Source organism: Cydia strobilella, chromosome 14, assembly GCF_947568885.1.
Source record: "Cydia strobilella chromosome 14, ilCydStro3.1, whole genome shotgun sequence".
Classification (NCBI taxonomy): Eukaryota; Metazoa; Arthropoda; class Insecta; order Lepidoptera; family Tortricidae; genus Cydia; species Cydia strobilella.
The window spans coordinates 6,677,303-6,702,291 of record NC_086054.1 but is presented as its reverse complement, the minus strand read 5'-3'; the positions used below and the strand labels follow the sequence as shown (position 1 = coordinate 6,702,291).

At 38.5% G+C, this 24,989-nt stretch overlaps 1 protein-coding gene across 1 annotated transcript in view; it reads right to left on the bottom strand.

The window, feature by feature from the left end:
- The window catches only part of LOC134747118 (prostatic acid phosphatase-like), a 30,974-nt gene extending 9,617 nt beyond the window's left edge, over positions 1 to 21,357 (bottom strand). The window contains exons 1-4 of the mRNA XM_063681696.1: positions 21,230 to 21,357; positions 9,976 to 10,086; positions 2,640 to 2,750; positions 915 to 1,172 (exon numbers count right to left, since the gene is read on the bottom strand). Coding sequence (XP_063537766.1) covers positions 915 to 1,172; positions 2,640 to 2,750; positions 9,976 to 10,083 — 477 coding nt within the window. The 5' untranslated portion in view covers positions 10,084 to 10,086; positions 21,230 to 21,357. The remainder of the gene's footprint in view (positions 1 to 914; positions 1,173 to 2,639; positions 2,751 to 9,975; positions 10,087 to 21,229) is intronic.
- Positions 21,358 to 24,989: the final 3,632 nt, after the last annotated feature.

The window sequence follows — 24,989 nt, the reverse complement described above, 5'->3', positions numbered from 1 at the left end:
CTAGAGCAGAAATGTATCACTTTCATCCCGCATATTCAGAGCATGAGAAATGAAATAGTACATTTCGATGCTAGTGCGGAAAGCACTCGCCTGCGGCTCGTGGCAAGATATCTCGGTACTCGTGAAATAATGACATTTCCGCACGTGTATCGAACAACGTTTTTTAATACAGTTGCGAAAAAATAAGAAAAACAACAAGTAAGGAATTCGAAACTTATATTATTAATTCTGTGACATCATTGACATTGACATTTTTTTTTTAATCATTTATGGCCGACATGGACATTATGAAGAGGTGTTTTTTTAGCTGGGTGTTATTATTATTGAACCCACTTCAATGAAAGATTTTTTTTTTAATGCATGTTCTATAAGACAGAAACAATTGTAAATCTAAAACATTGTACTATTATTACCCAAATATCGTTAATTACGATTATTTGTGTATCGTACATTTATAAAAACAATATCGAATGTTGCATTTGGAAACTTAAAGCAGAGAGAAAAAACGCCTCTTCTTTGACAGGCGTTCTGGCTTAAAGGACTCGCATCCAGGCCATAAATGTAAAAAAAAAAAATGACAGGCGTTCCGTTCTATTCCGACAACTTATTAAGAACGGTTTATCAATATTCCATATAAAAAAAATAGACGTGTTATAATGATGAAGAGGTAAGTAATAAAATATGAAATATGTATATTTTTCGTATTCTTACTTTAACAGTAGGTTTTCATGTTGATTACGTTTGAAGGAAACTAATATTAACACTCATCAATAAGTAGTCATGAATTGGAACAAGAATAAATTTAAAAAAATTGGAAAAGTAAAAAGCACTAGTTCGCGAAAACCAACTTTCCGCACGCTAAACAGCTACGTAAAGTAGCACTTTTTGAGCAACTGTATTAAAAATATACTTACATAGTCTTGATCGAGCGGAACAGTGGTGTACGGCACGGGGTGCCACACTTTGCCAATGCCGTCGTCCCACTGCTGACCCAGCTCCGGCGGATAGGCCGCCGCCATCGCCACCAGGGCCGTCATCTTCGTGCGCTCCTTGTCCGTGCAGCGGACGGATAGTTCGTCCCTCAAGTACAGGTCGGAGAGGATATTAAGGCCCTGGGATCCGTAGCGTTGGCGGAGGAATTTGCCGAGCTGGTAGGCGCGGCGTTTGCCGGTCTGAAAATAAAACGTATTTAACCTAATTTAAACAATCGTGAGGCATACTAACATTAAAATATCTTTACGGTTTAGATTCACGTGTTTTTAGCCACTCGCGCGACATGTTTCCGAGAGTCTAGGTCTCCTTTCTCAAGCACTAACAGTTACAGTGTAGTAGCAGTGTTAGTGCTTGAGAAAGGAGACCTAGACTCTCCGAAACATGTCGCGCTAGTGACTAAAAATACGTGTCTAAACTGTAAAATTATTTTAGTATTTAACCGATTTGCAAGACTTGTTGGCATATATAAGTGCTCCATGAACTAAGTTTTGTAGAGAGCACTAAAAACGTGTCAGCCAACATATTATCATTCAGACAGGCAAAAGATATACGGAACATTGAACGGAAACGGGGACATTAAATGACGAAATTTGCTTTGTGAAATGTAATTGAAAAGAAAACAGGTTTTTTTGAGCTGACTTGATTTTGTCACCCTGAACATCTATAATAATTTAAAAGATTTTAGAGGGGGCTATACTTTACATACGGGGATCCAAGTAATTTGAAATAACTAAAGGAAATGTGATATAAGATAAACTTATATCCGGAAATGACCTTTGTGTCATTTCTGAATTTGCGACAAAAAATGCTTAAGTAATGATGTAAATTAAGTCCAGTGAAAATACGTCTTTTTCGTAGAGAGGTAATTATATAAATATAAAAAAAAATCAGGTTTAAATATTCAATAACAAAACTTAGTTAAAATAATAATATAATAAACTAAATTAATCTAATTTTTTATGTTGCTTTTCTATATCGCATGAAGGTAAGTAGGTATGACATTGAAATCATTGTAGATACGCATGTGTATCTGAAGTCAATGACCCTAAGCATAAAAAATTTGCAATAATATTTAAAAATGGCTTTGTAAACATAGAGTGATGTCAAATTTCATCACATAATGTTAATGTCATAATAAAAACAATTCATTGTTATCAAATACGTTATCAATGTTTTGTTCACCTTCTTTATTTTTATTTCTTAACACATGCAAATCATGATAGTGATAGTTTATCTTAATCACGTGTAATCTAAATGACAAACAGTGGCACTTATCACAACAGATATTTTTGCGGAATGTGTATTGTAGGTTATACCCCTGGATGGCGCTAATGGCCCTTAAAGGGGCCACTGACTATCAGTCCGCCGGACGATATCAGCCTGTCAGTTGTTCGGAACTGTCAAATGTTTGTTCTAACTGACAGGCCGATATCGTCCGGCGGACTGATAGTCAGTGGGCCCCTTTAAGTGTAAATGGTTCTTACATTAACTTAACGAACTTACGTTTCACTCACGTATTTTTAGTCACTCGTGCGACATGTTTCGGAGAGCCTAGGTCTCCATTTTCAAGTACTAAGAGTGCCTGAGTGAGTAGCGGTAGCGGTAGTTAATATGTCTCACGATAGTTTAAATTCGATTGTTCTTACATTTGTTAATCCTTCCAGCCCTTCTATATAGGTGAGGTTTTTAAGATAATCTGCGATCTTTGACAATGAGAGCTCGTCGGCATCTGGCGACCTGTCGCCGTGACGGTTCACCTGAAATAACAAATGGTAAACATAAGAATTTCGGGTTTTTATTAAGTACATAACCTTTCGCGTTCAGTGATGGTCCCTGAGTTACTTCATGTCTCTTTCGGTCGGGCTTAATTTAAAAAATGTGACGTTTTCAACCAAAAGGTACCACATTGTCGCTTGTCGATAAAGTTGATTTCTAATTGAAGCTATATGGAAATAGCGCCTTACTGACAAGCGACAATAAGTACCCTTTTGGTTGAAAATGGCACGAATAATTGCAGAAATAGGTTTTTACGGAATTTTTATTACTTAAACGTTACATTTCTAAATAAATTAATGTGCTAACTTCCAAAAGAGATCTACAAACATATTACGTGACAGCTACTCCATATAAAATTGAACTCCCATAGGGACCATCATGCGACGCGAGAGAGGTTTAGCGTTCTATGCTACAATTAAATAAGCTTCTTATGTAATATGTAATAATTACAAGTCGTAGCGTTCAAAGCGCATTTGCACGCGTATCTTCAGTGTCATAAGGAGACACACACATTCAGTCACTGCACACCAGACACACTTTGGTGTGCACCGGCCTTAAGGGTCTCCGGCAAGCTCGGTTCTCCATACAAACGTAGTTCCGCTCTCATTTTTAAAACCATTTAAAACGACTACCTAGATTGCTCTGAAACTTTGTACTTACAATATAGAATAAGGTATATCTATGTCTGTAATTACTTTATGTAGCTTCAGATACCATAGTTAAAAGAATACAGCGAATTTAAGTTTTTCATACAAAACTTGTTTTTGCTCTATTTCGTTTGTTTTATAAACTGGAGCTATATAAACTAATTTCAGATCTAGATATGCCTCATGTCATTGTGTGTGCAAAGTTTCATTACAATCCAATACGTAGTTTTAAAATGAGAGCGGAACTACGTTTGTATGGGAAGGTGTACCTCTAATTCGGCCGAGCTTGCCGGGGACTACTAAGGCACAGCATCGCACCGGTTCTGTTTATTAGCCACTATTATGCGACCAATGAGGGCTAACGAGTATGAATTAGCCGCTAGGGGCGCTAGTGTAGATGGTGGTCTTCGCAAAGTTCGAAATGTCAAATGTCACTTTTCACTTCAATGACTGACAGCTGTTCTTTAGTCTTTTGGACCACCATCAACAGAGGCGCCAACTGGTGAGCAAAAAAACGATAGCCCTCATTCCAGTTTTCCTATCACATATTCAATTGTTATCCCACATATTACTCGCACGTGGTATCGATAACCTCTCATTGTAATCTTGAAAGGTTACTCAGAATTGGAATGACGCAAATGGGACAAACTAAACATTTGAAGTTTTATAATATCCATACTAGACCAATTTAGTGAAATTGGGTATATAGTTTGAGTCCCGGAAAAGGACATAGGATAGTTTTTATCACAGAAGCCATCCTTTAAGGGGGTGAAAGGGGGGTTGGAATGAGGACCAATAACCGTTGAACCGTTTAAGATGAAATTTGTTATAGAGATAGTTTGAGCTGTGGGGAAGGATATAGTTTCTATCCCCGAAATCATCCGGGAGGGGGGGGGGATTTGTTAAAAAATACCTGTGCAACTCAAATTCGCCCTTCCGATATCGGATGTCGGAAGGCGCCTATGAGAAACAAACAGCTGCAGGAGAGTGCCATAGTGCATCAAGTCCGCCTTTTTAACCGACTTCAATTTCATAGAAGGAGGAGGTTCTGTATTCGGTTGTGGCTATTTTTTTTTTTTTTTTATGTATGTTCACCGATTATTCCGAGACCCGTGGTCCGATTTGAGTAATTATTTTTTTGTTCGAAAGGAGCTACTCCCAAGTTGGTCCCATATTAATTGAGGGAACTCCTCAATTTTTAAAGGCACATGTATGGTGATTTGGGTGTTTTCATAAGCAACTTGAGCATTTTCTCTCGAAAACAACCAATTTGATGAAGTGGACCTGATGGTGATGATTGTTTTGAAGATAGTGATGATGATTTTTTTAATGTAGGATGTTCAGCGATTACTCCGAGACCCGTGGTCCGACTTCAACAATTCTTTTTTTGTTTGAAAGGAACTACCTCCAAGGTGGTTCCTAATTAATCTGGTGCTGTTCTGATGATGGGATCCATGAGGAATTGAGGGAACTCCTCAATTTTTAAAGGTACATGTATGGTGATTTGGTCGTTTTCTTAAGCAACTTGATCATTTTTTCTAGAAAACCACCAATTTGATGAAGTGGAGCTGATGATGATGATAATGATTTCAGCGATTACTCCGGCACCCATGATACGATTTGAGTTATTCTTTTTCTGTTTGAAAGAAGTTACCTCTCCAAGGTGTTTTCGTAATATTTTTCGTTTTGATCTGATGATGGAATCCGTGAGGAATTGAGGGAACTCCTCAATTTTTAAAGGCACGTGTATGGTAATTTCGGTGTTTTCTAAAGTAACTCAAGCATTTCCTCACCAATACCACCAATTTGATGTAGTGCAACTGTAGCCTAACCACGAGTTACTTTGTACACTAATACGCCAGTACGAGCGAGATTCATAAACAGTAAGTTACGCACACGATAGCGAATATATCAATGTCAAACTTGTGATAAGGCTACTGATAACTTCCCTCGTATGTGTATTATGATTTTTGATGTAGGTAGTGTTGGAAACAACCAAAGAGACTGAGAGGTAAAGGTAGAGGGTATTAGTGTTTGGGGGGTTTGAGGTTGGGGGTTGAGGGGAGGTGAGTTGATGGGTCGGAGACTGAGGGGTTGGGAGTTAAGGGATTGGGGGTTAGGGTTAGGAGTTAAGGGGTCTGGGGTTAGGGGTCGGGGAATGGCGGTTGAAGGGGTGGTGGTTTAGGGTCGAGGGGTTCAGTGATCAGGGGTTGATGTGCTGTGAGGTTGAGTGATCGGGGGGTTTGAGGGATTGGGACAGTGGCGGGGCGGAGAATGGATTTACTGACAGGAATGATTTCCCAGACGGACTCGAGGAAAATTCTGATTATTTAATAAAGTTTACGAATTTACAGATAAACATGATTATGTTTTTTATTCATGCGTCACGCTCTTAACAATGTCTTAAAACTAAAAATGGAAAAATAAAAACTTTTATAAAAAACGATAAACCGACTTCAAAAAGGATGAAATAAAATATTAACCTTTTTAGGGTTCCGTGTTTAAGTATATGCGTTACCAACTGATATGTTTGAAGTCGGTGCCAAGCCAAGTACTCCAAGTAGTAACAATACCAGTCAAAAATAATCAGCTTTATGTCTATAAATCCCATTACAACTGTACAAATGTTATAATAAACGTGAAAGCAATTATGTCTGCCTCTTTGCTACCTTTTCATGGCTAAACAACTGAACCGCTTTAGCTGAAATTTTGCATGAAGGTTCCTTGAATTGTTTTATATTTTGAAATGTAGTCCTCTGGATAAGCGACAGAAAATAACTCAGTCCCAATCCCACACTTGCGTGCTATGGCTGTTTAAGAATTAGTAAGAAATGCTCTTTAAAAAAATACGACGACAAAACGTATTAGATTTACACTAACGTGCCGACAAGTATGGTACGAACTGCGCCAAGAAGGTTCAACCGTGTGTTCTGTTCTGAGGTGTACAGGAAGTTCGTTTATTGTCGTCGTGTAACGCTGCGTCTTACATAGGCGAACACTCGCGAACACGAAGCGAAGCGACGCGGCACGGCGCAGCCGGCCCAATTCGTTCGCGATCGCAACGAGATCGCCCACGTAGGACACTTCTATATAGGTATCAAAGGATTAATTAAGGCGCCGTGCCGCGCCGTGCCGCGCCGCTTCGCATTCGCGTGTTGTTCGCCTACGTAGTACGCTGCATTAGGTAATCCAACGTACATACTTATATAGCCGCATCTTTATCGAATTGCACCAAAATCCCTATGAATATATGGTTTAAAATTTGGCTTGGCACCGACTTCAAACATATCAGTTGGTAACGCATATACTTAAACACGGAACCCTAAAAAGGATAATATTTTATTTCATCCTTTTTGAAGTCGGTTTATCTTTTTTTATAAAAGTTTTTATTTGAGTTATCTTACTTATCTATCGTTTTTTAGGGTTCCGTACCCAAAGGGTAAAAAAGGGACCCTATTATTTAAGTGGGGCTCCCATACAACGTGATTTTTTTGCCGTTTTTTGCGTAATGGTGCGGAATCCTTCGTGCGCGAGTCCGACTCTCACTTGGCGGGCTTTATTAGTAATAATGATTTATTAAATGAATAAATAAATATTGAAAAATACATATTATGTCTCACATTTTAATTCCATCCTACATCCGACATCGGATCGGACAATGTGAAAACGCTCTTGGTGTACTTACCTACCTCTTAGCTCAAAGGTAGCTAACAGATTGCGTCAATTATTTTAACATTAATAAAATAAGATTAAAAAAAAAAGATGCATTGTAAATTGTAAATTCATATTTTTGAAGTCTGCCGTCAATTTTTTATAGTTCGTCCTATGGATGGTATAGAAAGAATGCCAATCTCTTAAGGCAGAATTGTTGCAAAAGTGACCGCTTTCAGCTTTAAATAATAGTTCCTAATCTCTCCGGTGGCGCTAGTTAGGCTCTGGGACATGAGTATGACATGTACCATATAAGGTGCATATAAGGCAACAAATAACCCGACCAAATTACGTAGGTTGTTTTTGATAGTATTTCGGTGTATGGTGGCGCCGCCTAATTACTGTTTTTTGATGGACACTTTTCATACATAGAGAGTTGGCTCCTTTATATAGTCTCCATGGTTCGTCCTAACTTTGTAGCTGTCAGTGTCAATTACCATTGAGTTAAATATCAGTAATTACTATAATTACTGAAGAATACCTTATTATGGGGGTCTTATCAGTATCACTCTATTACTTCAGTTTTTTCGATCGCATGACCTAATTTAACCCATCATGTCGATTGAGAGTGAGAACAACTTACATGCTTCGTATTTTTAGCATTAGATAAAGGGCAAACAATCTTGACGTGTCTTTTCATTGAAAATGTAAAAAAAAAACTAATACGTATGAAACCAAAATAATGTAAATGATCCTATGAATATGCTTTAATTGTTACATATTTTGCTGTGACTTGTTTTTAAGTGTTTTTCAATAAATAAATAGTCAATACAAGATTGGGTACTTTAGGTAAGTACCTTTTTATAATGCTAAAAAAACGAAGTATAGGCGAACGAAATCCCAGAAACTTTATATCTCAAGAAAACATTCGTATATCGTATAATGTTAAAATAGGTACGGATTTAATGAGACTTCAGGCAGCACAACTTTTTTGTTAGATATTTTTAAATAGCTTTTTTGACTTAGGTACTTGAATCTAGAATTACTACAATATAATAATAAATCAATACTGATGTCATAAAATACCTATTTAAGAATGTCATGATCATAGGCACACAGACAAGATTAGGCTTTAGTTTTGATAAAATTAACAGTATTTAATATAAAGGAATTGGGATATTGTCATAATTCCACGATTCTGCTTTTACAAAAACACGCAACGAAAAAACAAGACAAATCGACTGCACAATCAAGGCGAAAACTTGAAGAAAAAAGACCAAAAAAACTACGAAACTTATTACAAACTGCCGTCTTATCTTCTCGAGGTTAGCTACCTATTTAGTTGTTTGTATTCTTTTGCATTACTTTAACAGTTTTGTATTATTATGCTAATAAATAAATAAATAAATAAATATTATAGGACATTCTTACACAGATTGACCAAGTCCCACGGTAAGCCCAAGGAGGCTTGTGTTATGGGTACTCAGACAACGATATATATAATATATAAATACTTAAATACATAGAAAACACCCATGACTCGGGAACAAATATCTGTGCTAATGTGGCTTCGGCATGAGAGCTAGCGATTTCAGTTTGAAATGAACATTCCGAAGTAACGCAGCGTACTACGTAGGCGAACACGCGAACGCGAAGCGAAGCGGCGCGACGCGGGGTGAATCAATCCTTTGATACCCATAGAAGTGTCCTACGTGCCCACGTATGATCTCGTTGCGAACGCGAACGCCGTGGGCCCGCCGCGCCGCGCCGCTTTGCTTCGCGTTCGTTAGTTGTTCGGTTACGTAAGACGCAGCGTAAGGCCAAAGAAACCAGATAAAGAATTAAGTGTCCGACCGAAATTTTGGTAACGGTTTCGGCATAAGAATCCTGTTGCATGCTGAAGATTCGGTTACGGCAAAAAAACTGCCAAACGTTTCGGCCGCGTCGAAACTGTATTTTCGGTAGTGTCCAACCGAAGTTTCGGTTTCTGCAGGTTTCGGCATAAAAACCATCGAAATAGAAGAAGATCCTCAAAAATTTGATCGGAACATATCGAGCGTTTATTCGACTTCATAGCTAATACATGACGTGAGTAATCTGTTTTAAAATAATTTCGAGTCTCACGGGAGTTTTATAGTTAGAACATGGTTAGAACTTAATTCCTGTTTGACAGTTGATATGTACAGTAACAGTGACGATGATGCATGGTAATATTCGAATGTAACATGCTGCTGCATTACTGTCGCTGCGTCGTTATTACCTGCGCTGTATATGTTAATTTACTTAATTTACTCGATATTTTAAGTGATGTTCGCCGGTGCATTACTGCCGCGATTATGACTTTCATTACGTCACTTACTTTATCAAGGAAATTAACAGATACAGCGCCGGCAACAACGACGTACGCCGCAACCTTCGTCACCTTTATTTCCTCAAATAGGCAGCGAAAGTTTATCGTTTATGTGTACCTATGTAAAAATGTATGACGAACACTAAGTAGGAATTCGGATTGATAACCTCGTTGCTAAACGAGACACTGACAAATTCTAGTTTGCGGCGGTTTATAATAGTGTCTGACAAGAATCCGATGGGTACCGTCTTCAATAATTTCTAGCAATAAAGGAGACGGACAGGATATGAACTAACAGCTAGCGAACAAATCAAATTAATTTGCCTATTAGCCTTTGAAAAATTGCATATACTGTCTTACTACTTGTATACTGTGTTATACTGTGATTGTCTTTTCTATGTATTTAAGTATTTACCTACAATAAAATTAAAGATAGGTATCTTTTGTATATATCGTCATCAGATACTCACAACACAAGCCTTATTGAGCTTACTGTGGGACTAGGTTTATTTGTGTACGATTGTCCTATAATATATAACAAAAGAAGAGATTACTTACGACGAATGCTAATATCAGCTCTGGTTCGCTGATAACCTCGTTGGCGTCCGAATAGCTGGTCACTTCCAGACGTAGGCACACCAGGAATAGGACTAGATAGCGGAACATTGTCTGGAACAATAGAAATAGGGTTAGGTATTTAGCCGGCGGAACAGAAATAGAGCGTCCAAGCGCCTTTTTCACAAACTTGACAATTGACATCTGACACTGACATTTTTCTGCACATTACTGGGTCGGTAAAACGATGGGAGGACTTCCAGTAGAACCACTATTATATAGTCTGTGGTAGGACTTGAAAATGGCGAAGTCGTCTCGAGAATATTTTTTGTTATTTGCTCATTTTATACCTCATTTATTTACATAATAGATATATTTATACAGAGGTATTACAGTAACTGTACAAATACGTATCTAAATTAAATCTAAAATAGGCCCTTGAGACATTGTACGAAGGATGCTGGCGGCATTTCCTCGCTGTATCGCAATGCTGATACATAGTGCAAGGAAGCCGCCAGCTCTTCGGTCAACAGTTACGCCAACCAGACGCTTCGCGATTTCTGCAAAAAACTTGTGCGCGCTGGGACCCTATAGTTGTAAATATATAAATGGAAATGTTGTATTTAAGTATTTTTACTTTTCTATTCCAGTCTTAGAAAGTAAGTCTGGACACCCGAAGTGTCTAAGTCTCTAAAAGATGGTGTTCAGTCACCTGCAATAATATGTTACTCTTCAAAGGCCGCACAAATTTTTTATGTGACATGCTCTTATGGCTCTACAAAGAAGATCGTGTCATTTCAATTTCATCAAGTCGAATTTTGGGGCCTTATTTGTGTAAAGGGGCCCACTGACTATCAGTCCGCCGGACGATATCAGCCCGGGCTGTCAGTTAGAACAAAAATTTGAAAGTTCCGAACAACTGACAGGCCGGTATCGTCCGGCGGACTGATAGTCAGTGCCCCCTTAACATACTGTTATGGTCCCTTTATATTTAAAAAATTGAAATTATTTTTTATTTGAGTAAATAATAGAGGTGTTTGCTTTATCAATGAATAGCTAGGTACAACGTGTACACCCAGCCGCAAAAATGCATGGCCACTTTAAGATTGAATTCCATTCATAATGTGTATCCAATTTTCCAGCTTGCTGTACATTATTAGATGTAAACAATTACTAGAAATTCATGTTGTTGTTTGTTTGTTAACTATACATATAAGTATATTACGCCTTATTAGCTTATTATATCTGAAATCATTGATCACTTCAATGACTTGTTATTGTAATAATGTAATTATGGATTCCAGTAGTCATTATACGGGTAATCAGTTTATGTAATTACAAATAATGACCAAATAAATAACATTTTGAATCGTAAATAATTTATCGTATTTGAATTGTAGTCATTATCAGACTAATTAGGCATCAAATGAAAAATGTTTGTTTGTGGAAAATTATAACAAAAGGCTTTTATTATAAAACGTTTAAACGGTACTATATATAAATTTCGTTTTTTTAGCATTAGAAAGAAGGTAAGCGATGTTGACATGTCTGTTTTATTGAAAAACACTTGAAAAATAAGTCGGACCCGGGTATGTCCTTAAACTGCGTCCGGACCCGGATATGTCCTTAAACTACGTCCAAAAGAGAGGTATGGGCACTGTGAATGACATCTCGCTTTGTGTGGTAGGGCACAGGACAGCGGATGTCATTCCAGATCTAGAGCAGAGCCCAACTGGGGAAGTACCTCCACCTTACAGAAAACCGCAGCCAAATAACACTAGACCCTACTCATAGTGTTGTGTTCCTGCCGGTAAGTAAGGTTGCCAGAGCTCAACGAGGGAGAGGAGTGTTAGGGTCGGCAACGCGCGTGTAATATCTCCGGTGTTGCAGGCGCCCATAGGCTACGGTAACTGCTTACCATCAGGCGGGCCGTAGGCTTGATTGCCACCGACGTGGTATAAAAAAATTAAATAAGTTGCAGCTAATATGCAACTAATGCAACAATTATATAACAACAGGTATATATGATCATTTACATTCCTTTGGTTTCATGTAATAATGACTATTTTGTAAGTGTTTTTAAATAAAAAGACAGAAGCGGTTTCTAATGCTAAAAACAAACCGGCTAAGAGCGAGTCGGACGCGCACGAAGAGTTTCCAAAAACGGCAAAAAAATTACGTTTGTTGTATGGGAGACCCACTTAAATATTTATTTTATTCTGTTTTTAGTATTTGTTGTTATAGCGGCAACATAAATACATCATCTGTGAAAATTTCAGCTGTCTAGCTATCACGGTTCATGAGGTACAGCCTGGTGACAGACAGACAGACAGACAGATAGCGGAGTATTTTTATTTTTATTTTCACAACGTGCTGTTAAAACTTACTACGTTGGATTTTTTTTTTCTCCTTATCGGCAGCAACGTGGTCCATTCAATTATGCCGGCAGAAAACTGATTTCACGTTTTGCTCGCTGATTTTCAATTTCCATAAAAACAGCAGCAGCAATTCGCAACATGTAATTTGCTTTACTTTTGTATCTATACAGTGAAATGTAACAGCGAGAGAGACAAAAACAAAAGCCGATAGTGGTTACGATTTTCGTAAAACAAATACAGAAGCAGTGGTGCGAATCTCCTCGCTTCGGGCAAACTCGGCTCCGTTCGGCTCAGCATTGCTCCGAGCAATTATTACGGTTGGCACAACTTGACATCCTTTTGCGTTCACGACCACAGATAAGATAATGACTTGAATTTTGACAACCCTAAATAGCCGAAAGGGTGAATAGAAAGGGATAGCATGATTCGACCCTGAACCGTTGTTAAACTTCGGTTTTGTAGGAAGTTTCCTTTCTGTACGGTAGTACTATATTATTGATTCTTTGACAGAAGGTTGAATTGCGCAGCTGAATAAATATTTAGGAGTCAAAAATATTCAACGGCAAATAATGACATTTAGAGCATAATTTTGAAACCACCTACGCTAAAATCGCTTATAATAAGGCACATTTACATGTGTGAGATGTTTATTTTATTTTATCCATTCATTAACTTCGAAGGTTAGCTGGAAGAGATCCCTTATAGGGATAAGTTCGCCTTTGTATCTCAATTTAAGTATGTAAATTGTATATTAACCTATTTTTGTACAATACAGTGATTACTACTACTATTTAAGTATATCCCTAAGCTTATAGGTAGAGTCCATCTACTCTTACTTTGTATGCATCGACTTCAATAGAACAGTGTCATATTTTCATAGAAATTCGACATTAATTATATGACATTACCACACATTGCAAATATCATACACATATCGGCGGTCCGGCTCTATAGGTTATTCAGTGACCTGCACAGTTACTCGTACCTCACATATTATGTCTAGGTTTGAGAAAACATTCTGTAATAAAGAATGTTCTCATAAATAATGTTTTCTCAAAGCTAGACACAATCTCTAGCCTCAAATAGATTATGAATAAGCGATGGACATTTAACATTAATATCTTTGACATTAATGAACATTTATTAATAACTTTATTTCATTTAGAATTATCTGTACAGACATTGGTAAATTATGTCTAATAATCTTGTATATCTTGTGTTGTTAATATTTTAAGAGCAACGTTCAATCTGATAACTTTACTGAAAGAGGTCGTTTCCTAGACGTGTACAGCACGTGCTATGAACAAAACAAACAAAATTAGTCCTTAAATCGACAGTAAAAGGCCTATAGTTGCATGAATATATTTATAAACGGGTTAAAATGTAAAATGAACTGTAATTCAATGTAACACAGGCCATATTTGAACGAGTATGAAATTAGCACAATGAGATAATCACGTCTTCGTTTTTTATCATATTGTTTGTAAACTATTGATTATTACATAGTTACATAATGTATATCAGTAGAGTAATGCATGACTTTGAGGTTTAACGCATACCAGACATACGCCACATCCAGAAATAAAAGTCTGAATTTCATAGTCAGGGGTTCTCAAAGTAAGGGCTCGCAGAAAAAACTTAAAAATAAATGTAGGTGGTAAGAAATGACGGGGTTTTGCTGTAGCATACCTACATACTTACAAAATAAAACGATCTAATTAATAACCTCTACCTTTTTTAAAGGCGGTTTAAATTAAAGCCATTAAAAGCGATTACGGGAGCACTCAATCTCAAAAGTTAGTAAAAAAATTCTAATAAATATGAAAAAAAAGGAACAGAAGTACAATGCTGCAAAAGTTTTTTTGTCACCAGCCACACCTTTGTTTACATTAATTCCGTGAGAATAAAATTCAGACTGGTCAGTCTTTTTTAATTTCAGTTTATGATAGGTGGGTACCAAAACTTTTTTAAACTACACTATAGCTTTCAATTGAAAATTAGCCCTATTTCAACATCGAAATAGACGATAACGTGAATCTCTTGATGAAAATATAGGCCAATTTAGTGATCGTGCTTCTCGCCCGCGCCAATACTTGCACTTGTACCTACTAGCAAAATGCACGATATCTGAATGACATCATTTAGATGTCATTCATATCAGTGTACGTTCGAATTGGCCTGTAAGTCGCTGTACTTGACCGTGGCCTAAACGGATGCATCAAACCTTGCATTTATCGCGTTTAACATTGTGTCATGACCTTAACTCATTTACTTCAGTAACATATTGTACCTACTTGTTTACTAACACAAACAACTAACTAAAATGTTATAAAAAAGTACCTCACGCTTAAACCGCTGAACCGATTTAGATCAAATGTGGTACGGAATTAGTTTGAAACCCGGGGAAGGAAGGACATGATATTTTTTTATTAATCATCATTTTTATTCCTCGCAGACGTAGTTGCGTGCTTCTGCCCGCTGCAATAATATGTTACACAACGAAACATATGTGACACGACCTTATTTGTAGAGCCATAAGAGCGTGTCACATATTTTTGCGGCCTTCGAAGAGTAACATATTACTGCAGGTGACTGTACATCATTAGGAGACGGGCGCATTTTGCTGCCCGTCAATACCCCTAGTGGAGTCCGTGGGTAAGGGGCCCACAATGGAAGACTCCACACGTCTGGTGGAGGGATTGTAGCGCATTCCAATCCCTCCCTCCTTCGGCGCGGAAGCCTCTGGGTGAACCAAGGCAGCCGGGGGACGTCGTGGTAGAACGTTTGCGACCCCATGGCGCCCCCAAAAACGGCAGTGCGGAGAATCGCCGCAGGGGATGTTAGTGGGTATTCTCCTCCCCTCCCTCTGACTAACAGAGGGAGCAGGAGGAGCGAGTCCCACATACCACGCCCCCTTATCGGCTTCCCTGGCCCGGGGGTGAGATGCGTAAAGGCATTTACCCCTGCGAAAAAAAAAGGTGACTGTACCTCATAAAACCTATCAGCATACACGGTTATCATCATCATCTTCCTCGCATTATTCCGGCATTTGGCCAGGGCTCATGGGAGCCGGGGTTCAGTTTGACAACTAACCCCAAGAATTGACGTAGGCACTAGTTTTTACGAAAGCGGCTGGACTGCCATTCGACCTTCCAACACACAGGGGAAACTAGGCCTTATTAGGATTAGTCCGGTTTTTTCACGATGTTTTCCTTCACCGAAAAGCGACTGGTAAATCAAACACGGTTATCAATATAATGCCAAACGCCACTCACTGTCAGTTTTTAATTGTGGGAACGAAAATTGGTTTGTTTTGTTCCTGAATAGGTATAGTAGTGAAATTGAACCTTTGTTGTTATTATATATTTATTTGGTGTAACGGTAAGACCTGCGACTTTCAATCCGAAGGTCGCTAGTTCGAACTTCGGCTCGTACAATGAGTTTTCGGAACTCATGTACCAAATATAATTTGATATTTACCAGTTGCTTTTAGGTAAGGAAATCTGCATACATTCAAGAAATTCAAATCTATACCTAGTCCTAAGTGTTTTTTTGAAAAAGAAAAAAATGTAACCAACCCGCTTTGGGCCAGCGTGAGGACTATAGCCCAAATCCCAACCCCTCTCGTGCTTGAGAGGAGACAGAAACAAATTTATAGCTTATAATCTGAAACAGATGTCATATACAAAAGAAAAATGACGAAGCCCTCCAGTGGTGAAGGCCGGATTTGAACCAGCGTCTAGCTATCGCGGCAAACACCATGAACCCACAGGCCACCTCGCCACAACGGAAACTGGCCCAATTTCTCATCTTAGAAAGACCGGGCGTCTTGGACTAACTCTAAGGGCCAGCAGTAGGTACGTGCTTGCACCTCTTAGACATAAATATCCTATAAATTTATAGCTCTTTATTTTTACTGCATTTGTATCAATAATTACGTATTAATTAATTCTATTCTCGGCTTTATCCATTATAGGTCATTGAGATTTTTACAAGAATATTAAACTTGATAACAAACCGGCTTGAACATGACAATATCATAATTTTTATCTGTGACATTGTGAAATCATATATTTTTAATGATGTCATTAAATATTTAACATTGCAATTGTGGTTTTCGATAATGGTACAGACCTACTTATGAAAATCTTTAAAATAATTATTAAAGGAGAATACGCTTAAATTTATTGTCGTGCTCGACACAGACATTATTTTGTGTTTATGTTTTTAATCGATTCTTTAATCGGTCCGGATGCGGACCGCGGTCCGCCATTTGGTGACCCCTGGTCTACAGTATGGGGTTCATTGAAAAAGGAGTTTAAGTACATGTTTTAAAGAGTCGGCAACGCGCATGTAACACCTCTAAAGTTGCAGGCGTCTATAGGCTACGGTGACTGCTTACCATCAGGCGGGCCGTATGCTTGTTTGCTGCCGACGTGCCACGTCGCCGTAGCCTATAGACGCTTGCAACTTCATAAATATTAAACAGGGGGAATGGGGTCTAGCTATATCGTATCTAAACGTCTCTTAATTGTTCCTCGCGTTGTCTCGGCATTTTTGCCACAGCTCATGAGAGCCTGGGGTCCGCTTGACAACGAATCCCAAGAATTGGCGTAGGCACTAGTTTTTACGAAAGCGACTGCCATCTGACCTTCTAACCCAGAGGGTAAAACTAGGCCTTATCGGGATTTGGGGAGGCGTCGTGGTTAGAATGCTAGCGATCACATGGCGCCTCCCGTCAACGGCAGGTGACGGTAACGCCGCAGGGGATATTAGTGGGTATTTTCCTCTTCTCCCTCTGACTAGCAGAGGGAGCCTTGAGAGGAGCGAGTCCCACATACCACCCCCCCAATGGGCTTCCCCATTGCCCGGGGGGCGAGATGCGTAAATGCATTTACCCCTGCGTCAAAAAAAATCTTATCGGGATTAGTCTCGTTTACCCACGATGTTTTCCTTCACCGAAAAGCGAATGAAAAAGATCAAATAATTTCGTACATAAGTTCCGAAAAACTCATTGGTACGAGCCGGGGTTTGAACCCGCGACCTTCGGATTGAAAGTCGCACGCTCTTACCGCTAGGCCACCAGCGTTCTACCTAATATCGTACCTATATACATACCCGGTTCAAACTGCCTAAAACCAGTTTCAATGAAATAAGCCGATAATTAACCAATCATTCCCCGCAGTTAAAAACTGATTGTGAAGTAGGAAGCGGTTAATTAGGCCGTTTATCTGGTTCGATTGTGTTTATTTATTGTCTTTTTACATGTATTTATCATAGCTACTGTTATATGTTTTGCTTAATTTACGAGTAAATAACATATTTTTAATGGTGCGGCGTGCAGATAAACGGTTAGGTTACCTAATGCATCCTATTGTAAGAGCGTGTCGAAACTACGTTTTTTTAAATTAGTTATTTACCTCTGTAACTCATTGACCAAACGTTAGCGAAAGGTCTTCATTTCAGCTTAGATAAAAATGCTTTCAGACATTCGGACGTGCGGATGTTTTCCTCTGTAGGTCGCATTTCTCAACCGATCCTCGTGCAATTTTTTGAACAGGTTCAATAGTTTGACAGATTTTTTCTGTCGTGTCGTTTTTGGAAAAGTTAAAAATGGCGGAGATCGGAAAACAAAAAAGAGAAAGATATAACTATACTAGCTTTTGCCCGCGACTTCTTCTGCGTGGAGTTAGTAATTTGCGTAGCTTATTTTTACCCAATCTGCTTTTTATCGATTCCCCATGCAAACTTCCACCCCCCTTTTCACCCCCTAAAAGCATGATTTCTGGGACTATGTGCTTCCCCGGGACTCAAACTATACCCAATTTAAAATAAATCGGTTTAGCGGTTTAAGCGTGAAGAGGTAACAGAGAGACAGACAAATAGACAGACAGACACACTTTCGCATTTTTAATATTATAGTATAGTATGGATATTAGCACAGAAATAAATATACCATAGAAGACGCATTTCATCTAGCGCATATATTAAATCTGTGGATATGACTATGGATTATCCTGCTATTTACTTACGCACGTTCAACTGCAAGTAAAAAACGCAACAGTCACAATTAAACCAGAAGTTTTCCTTGTATTTTCATATCATGAAAATGCCCCTGGGTTTTCCCATATATACTAATAGGTTTTTATAAAAACTTCATTTCATAATTATTCAAAAGGAGAACTAGACGAATTTAAACTGTCGTGAGACATACTAACATTAAAATAATTTTACTTAGACTCACGTGAGTCACGTGTGTGTGACTAAAACACGTGTCTAAACCGTAAATTTTTAATGAGAACTAAACGGCTTATTTTATTTTTGTTTAAGGCCGTTCCATCGGTTTGCCGCTGTCACTGTCACATTTCGCAAGAAAGAACGGGAAAGATCATACGCGCCAAGTGTCAATTTTGATCGAATTTTGTCGATTTTTATTTATTTTAAAAACGTTACCTTACAATATCGAAATTAGAAAGCTATGAAATTACTATTTAAGTTAAGATTGTTTTTTCTTCTTTTTTTGTTTATAGTATCACATAATAAATAACCGAGTAAAGTAGGATTAAAAGTCCGAGTTAGAGGTTACTTTGGGATTTAATTGTATCGAGCGAAGTATCAAAATTCGTGTATCGGAAGCTATGTTGTTAAAAACAATATAGTCAAGAACTACATATATTTTTTCCACGTCTATGAATATCAACGCCTCTTAGAAAAACATGATCATATAAGGAGATTTTTCGCCTTCTGGCTCAGGGAACCGCCTTAACATTTTAATGATGATTCTGAATTGCTTAGATTGACATCTATTTTTGACACGTTTTTGTTTATACATACTTATAATGACGATCCTTATTGGGAGAGAAAATTATTTAAATTTATTATATATTTGTTATGTTATGTAATGTTTGACGATCATGATAAGAAGATAAGCATAATTTTGACATTGATGCAAATATATAGTGTAATTTTGACATTGATGCAAATATATAGTGTAATTTTGACATTGATGCAAATATATAGTGTAATTTTTATCCTGAACAAATAAATCTAATCTAATCTATCATACATCATAGGAAGCATTGTCGCCGACGAAATGTCACTTTCTTTTTTAGGGTTCCGTACCCAAAGGGTAAAAACGGGACCCTATTACTGAGATTCCACTGTCCGTCTGTCTGTCATCACTGTCACCAGGCTGTATCTCATGAACCGTGATAGCTAGGCAGTTGAAATTTTCACATATGATGTATTTCTGTTTCCGCTACAACAACAAATACTAAAAACAGAATAAAATAAATATTTAAGTGAGGCTCCAATGCAACAAACGTGATTTTTTTGCCGTTTTTTGCGTAATGGTACGGAACCCTTTAGACGCGAATCCGACTCGCACTTGTCCGGTTTTTTATGATTTAGGAGGCAAACGAGCAGATGAATCGTCTGATGGTAACCAATTACCGTTGCCCATGGACACCTGCGACACCAGAGGGGTTGCAAATGCGTTGGCGGCCTTTAAGATAGGAGAACGTTTTCTTGAAGGTCGTATCAAGAAGTCGCTAAAAGTGCCCACGGCGTCCAGTGTCTTGTTATCTTAATTAAATAATTTGTTTTGCGTGCTAATAATTTGCCAAGGCAGTATTTAACGTAAATAATTGGGTGCCAAAACCGAAACCGAACTGCAGCGTGGCATTTTTAGGGTTCCGTACCCAAAGGGTAAAAACGGGACCCTATTACTAAGTCTCCGTTGTCCGTCTGTCCGTCTGTCTGTCTGTCACCAGGCTGTATCTCATGAACCGTGATAGCTAGACAGTTGAAATTTTCACAGATGATGTCTGTTGCCGCTATAACAACAAATACTAAAAAGTACGGAATCCTCGGTGCGCGAGTCCGAATCGCACTTGACCGGTTTTTTAATTATCAATCACTATTGATAATTAACGTCACTACGTTCCACGTGTTTTAGGTACCTTATGGCGGTTTGCGCTTACGTCACATTGGTTTTGGTCTTTTATATGTCCTTCACTTCAAAATAAATATACAATATATAAGGTATAGTCTGTAAAAGGACTGTCTCATTTCAAACATAGACAGAGAGAATCATACTCTTTGTCTTACACAGTACTAGCACCCAAAAGAAAAGGATAAGTATAGTTTTTTTTGTTCTTATTTTACTGAAAATTTGGTTTGACCAACTATAATATACTGTACACTAAACCAAACACACATCTCGAATATAAAATTAATTTCTCAGGCTAAACACCTATCATTTTTGGAAATATTTGTTTAACATGAAATATTTATAAAAGAAACTATATAAAGATATGAACTTACTTACGTCACGTACCACCGTATTAGTATGTGTGTGTTCTTAATAACAGCGTAAGCGCCGACCGCCATAAGGTAGCTTTACAGTGGAACGTCACATTTGTTGAATGTGAGCGGTACTTGGTATTTAAGGTGATCCACTGACGGCCGTGAAAAGCTCGATCCAAATCGAAAAGTAATATTTTAGTTAAGCAGCAATCTTTATACTGGTAGTTTATAATTAGTATACCTACAATACAGGAATACTGCTACAGTTTATGAAAAATAATGGATACATTATTTTTACTTGTATACTACCGAAATAAGCATTTTTGACATAGGTACTCATGTCCACCATATTTTTAATGAATTATTCCTTCATTTAGTTGAGGAGATCTTAACGTAATATTTATTAAAAATATGGACTAGATTAAACTTCGTGCTTACAAAAAAAAAACTGTGGGTACTTACATTGTTACGAGTGTTTACTAATTTTACATATACAAATTTCGCCAGGTATAACAATAGGTACATAGAAAGACTGTGGTATTACATAATATCTTAATTTAAAAAATACGTACCTTAACTTAAAAATGCACTATAACAAACTAAATAAATAAATAAAATTATTACTATACTAATAATTGATTAGTTCACAACGAGTACCGGAGTAATACTGAACAAATAGTTGCGCGCGCGCGCTTTAGTCATGTCACGGACTGCTTATAATAGATTCTGCATAATGGAGCGTTTCGTCTTCGACAAAAAGTACAAAATACAATTACACGAAGAACCCCATGAAGGACTCAACCCAAGGGAGCTGAGAATCTTCACGGATGGATCAAAGACAAGGTCAGGCACTGGCGCTGGGGCATTCTCAGAGGACCTAAACATACACATCTCGACACCACTTGGTGCACATAACACAGTCTTCCAGGCAGAATGTATGGGCATCATAATGGCAGCACACGCAATCGTCTCAAGGAAAGTACTGGACTACCCCATCCGCATACTCTCCGATAGTCGGTCGGTATTACAAGCCCTGCAAAGTTATACTTTGACCTCAGGGCTAATCTACGAATGCCACAAAGCTCTATCAGAGGTATGTACCACCAATAGCGTAACTCTGCAGTGGATTAAAGGACACAGCAACTCGCGAGGTAACGATGCAGCCGACATATTAGCAAGAGGAGGCTCGGAACTGAAGGTGGCAGGACCGGAGCCAATCCTACCTCTGCCATATGCCTGGCTCCGGAACATGCTGCGACACAACACCAAGGTAAAACACCAACAGTATTGGACTAACCTAGGTACCTGCAGACAGGCGAAGGAAGCCCTCCCGACGATCAACCCAGGTCTGTCACGGAGGCTGCGACTGCTGAAGAGGCCACAACTCCGGCTACTAACTGGAGCCATAACTGGCCACGCCTCACTAAACAAACACTTACTAACCATGCGTGTTACAGATAGCCCCCTTTGCAGGGCATGCATGGAGGCAGAAGAGACAGCCGCCCACGTCATCCTCGAATGTCCAGGGGTGGCAGAATACCGGGCACAATACCTCGGTTCGCCGGGGTCTCTCCCAGAAGTCGTCGGCAACATCAAGGGTCTGCTAGGCTTCTTGGAGGAGTTGGGTTGGCAGGAGTAGTGCCGGCAACCCATCACGCAAAATAGGCGCATCGTAAGACGTCGAGTTGCGGAAACCTAGCCCGCGAACACCTATAACCTATAACCTATAACCTATGGAGCGTTTAAAAATGGGCTAGCTATTTCTTTTTCACCCGAACAGATGTCGTTGTTTAGGCAACCCAATTTTTTTCGCGAGTCCAAAGTTGGTTTCATAGTAGTTAGTAGTGGTGCTGAAGTGGTGAAGTATGTACACCAGAAGACCGGTTACACGCTGAGGGTGTTCCAGCTTCGATCGCGCCACTACGTGCACTCCAACTCTTTTGTGGTGCGCGTGCCGCGACTGCTGTAGGGGACCATCGAGTGCGCCGGCTTCTGGCCGAAGGGTGTCGTGTTTCAGAGGTTTCGGGACCACAGAAAACCGCCTATAGCCTAATATTGGCCATTTTGTTCGCGACGGAAATCACCAACCTCTGAGGTGCGACGCGGGTGCTCACGGCGTTGTGATTGGTCGTTCCAAACGTAGGGATGGGACATGTTCATTACAGGCAGTGGTACTGGTGTTGTACCATAATTTATTGTGGTAAAATTGTTATCAATAAAATCTACAGAAACAATGCTTAATTAACTTATTTATTTAACTTAATTAAATTACTTGTTAACTAAGTAAAAAATGTAGTTGCTAAACTCAGCTACCTTTTACTAGAAAATCACCGTAACGTTTCCTTATCAACCGCCGGATATAATTAATTTAATTTAACACTCATATTTATATCAAAACAACCAAAGCAACAAGTAAATTCAATTTAAATTAAGAATTTTTATCGTCGTAACAAAGTCTTAATTTCAAGAGATCAATATTGATACTTCATGCATCTAAGGTTTAATTTAGTTAGTAGGTAAGTGGTCTGTGGGCCGTCTGGTTTCAATAGCTGCGCCGAACCAAAGTACTTTGACATATACAAATCATTGCGTGCGTGTGTTTAAAAAAAATTAGATATGTTTTCTGAAAAAGCTACGTATTTGTATGATTTGACGTACATATGTATTTTTAAATCAAATTTCTATAAAGAAAAGTACCTACTCTGTGTAATTGCATAAATTATGTAGTAAATAAAATTGTATTTTTTCTTATTTACTCGTAACGCATGTTAATTATAAGATGTTTTGAAAAGATGTGTCCCGCCAAGTTTGCCGCCGGTCCCATATTGGGATACCCTCCTCCATTTGAGGGTTGATTTAAATCTTCTCGAGGCAGAGGTGTAGGGTTAGAGTCGGCGTAGCTTTATTGGACGTTTGTAAGCGCATTGTAATGTACCTATTCGAATAATAAACTATTTTTTCTTTATCTCTTGGGGTCGGCGCAGCATGTCTTTATTCCATATCTTTCACACAGTCCATCCACCTTTTCCTCGGTTTTCCGCTCCTCGTACCTCCCTCCACATTAGCGTGGATCGAATTTTTATTTAGGATTTTAGTTTTCTAATAGTGATAAAAAGTTGTCTGTAGGGTTCAAGATAAAAAGTTATTATGGCGACTTTAGTATTAAAAGGGCTTACTCCCTCCGCCTCCGCAAGGTCAATTAATTTTTGTATGAAAAAAGTTTTAGCACCAACTTTGTTATCCATCGCAATTCAACGTGGTAACGCGGCTAGTGTGATGGGCACCTTTGCGCCAGGGACAACTCGGGGGGGACTCTTTGACTAGGCTTAAGTTTAGTCTTAAGTTGTTATTGAATTGTTTTTTTTTTGTATATTGACATTTAGTACTATTATATATTCTGTGGATTTAAATAATTTGGTATTTAAGTACATTGAGTAACGAAATTATATATATTTAGATTTAAGAATTATACATACTTATACTTTGTTGAAGGATTATTTGCATTTAAAATGATTAATTTTGCTTTTTTTACTAATTAGTTGTTGATGTTTTTTTTTATTTAAACATACATGTGGAGTCCACATTCATTCGTACCTAATACTTTTCTCGTCACATGACTTTCATCCCTCCGCATCACATGCCCGTACCACGCTAGGCGATTTGCCCTTACTTTTTCTAGACTTATATCGACCGGGATATAGACCGTGATTACCTTTTGTATTGTTTTTGAGCTCCCGATATTACCCGATCCCGATTATATCCTGGTCAAATATAAGTCTAGTGAAACTAACCGTGAATCATTCAAAACTTACTTTTTCTATTGTTTCATTTCCCAGTACCCTTACCATGAGTTTGCTACGGCCGTTAACGGCAATATATGAATGTGTTAACTCTTACTTAACACACAAATAAGGTAAGGAATAGGCAGTACAAAGGCGAACTTCCCCTATTACGGGATATCTTCCAGTTAACCTTTGAGTAGATGAGAGTTGATGAAGAACGTAAATTCGCTCGTAGTTGTCACTTTTGTCATGGATATAATCCTTAGCACTATAATAGGCTTTACAAATTATGTAATTTACTTTTAATATGTTTCTGCCCAGGTAGCATTTACACGTCATTATGACGTCAACGTCGTGATTATGATGTCATTATTACGTCATTATGACGTCGCGGACGTCACTTTGCTACCTGGGTGAAATCTACAACCCGGTCACAATATCTGTGCACCTGACCTCGTGACGTCATATCGGCGGTCTGGGTACGGTGTGAAAAAAAGTTTTTTCGAGAAATGTGGAGGTGTAGCGGCAACGAAGATGCTAACCGTACTGT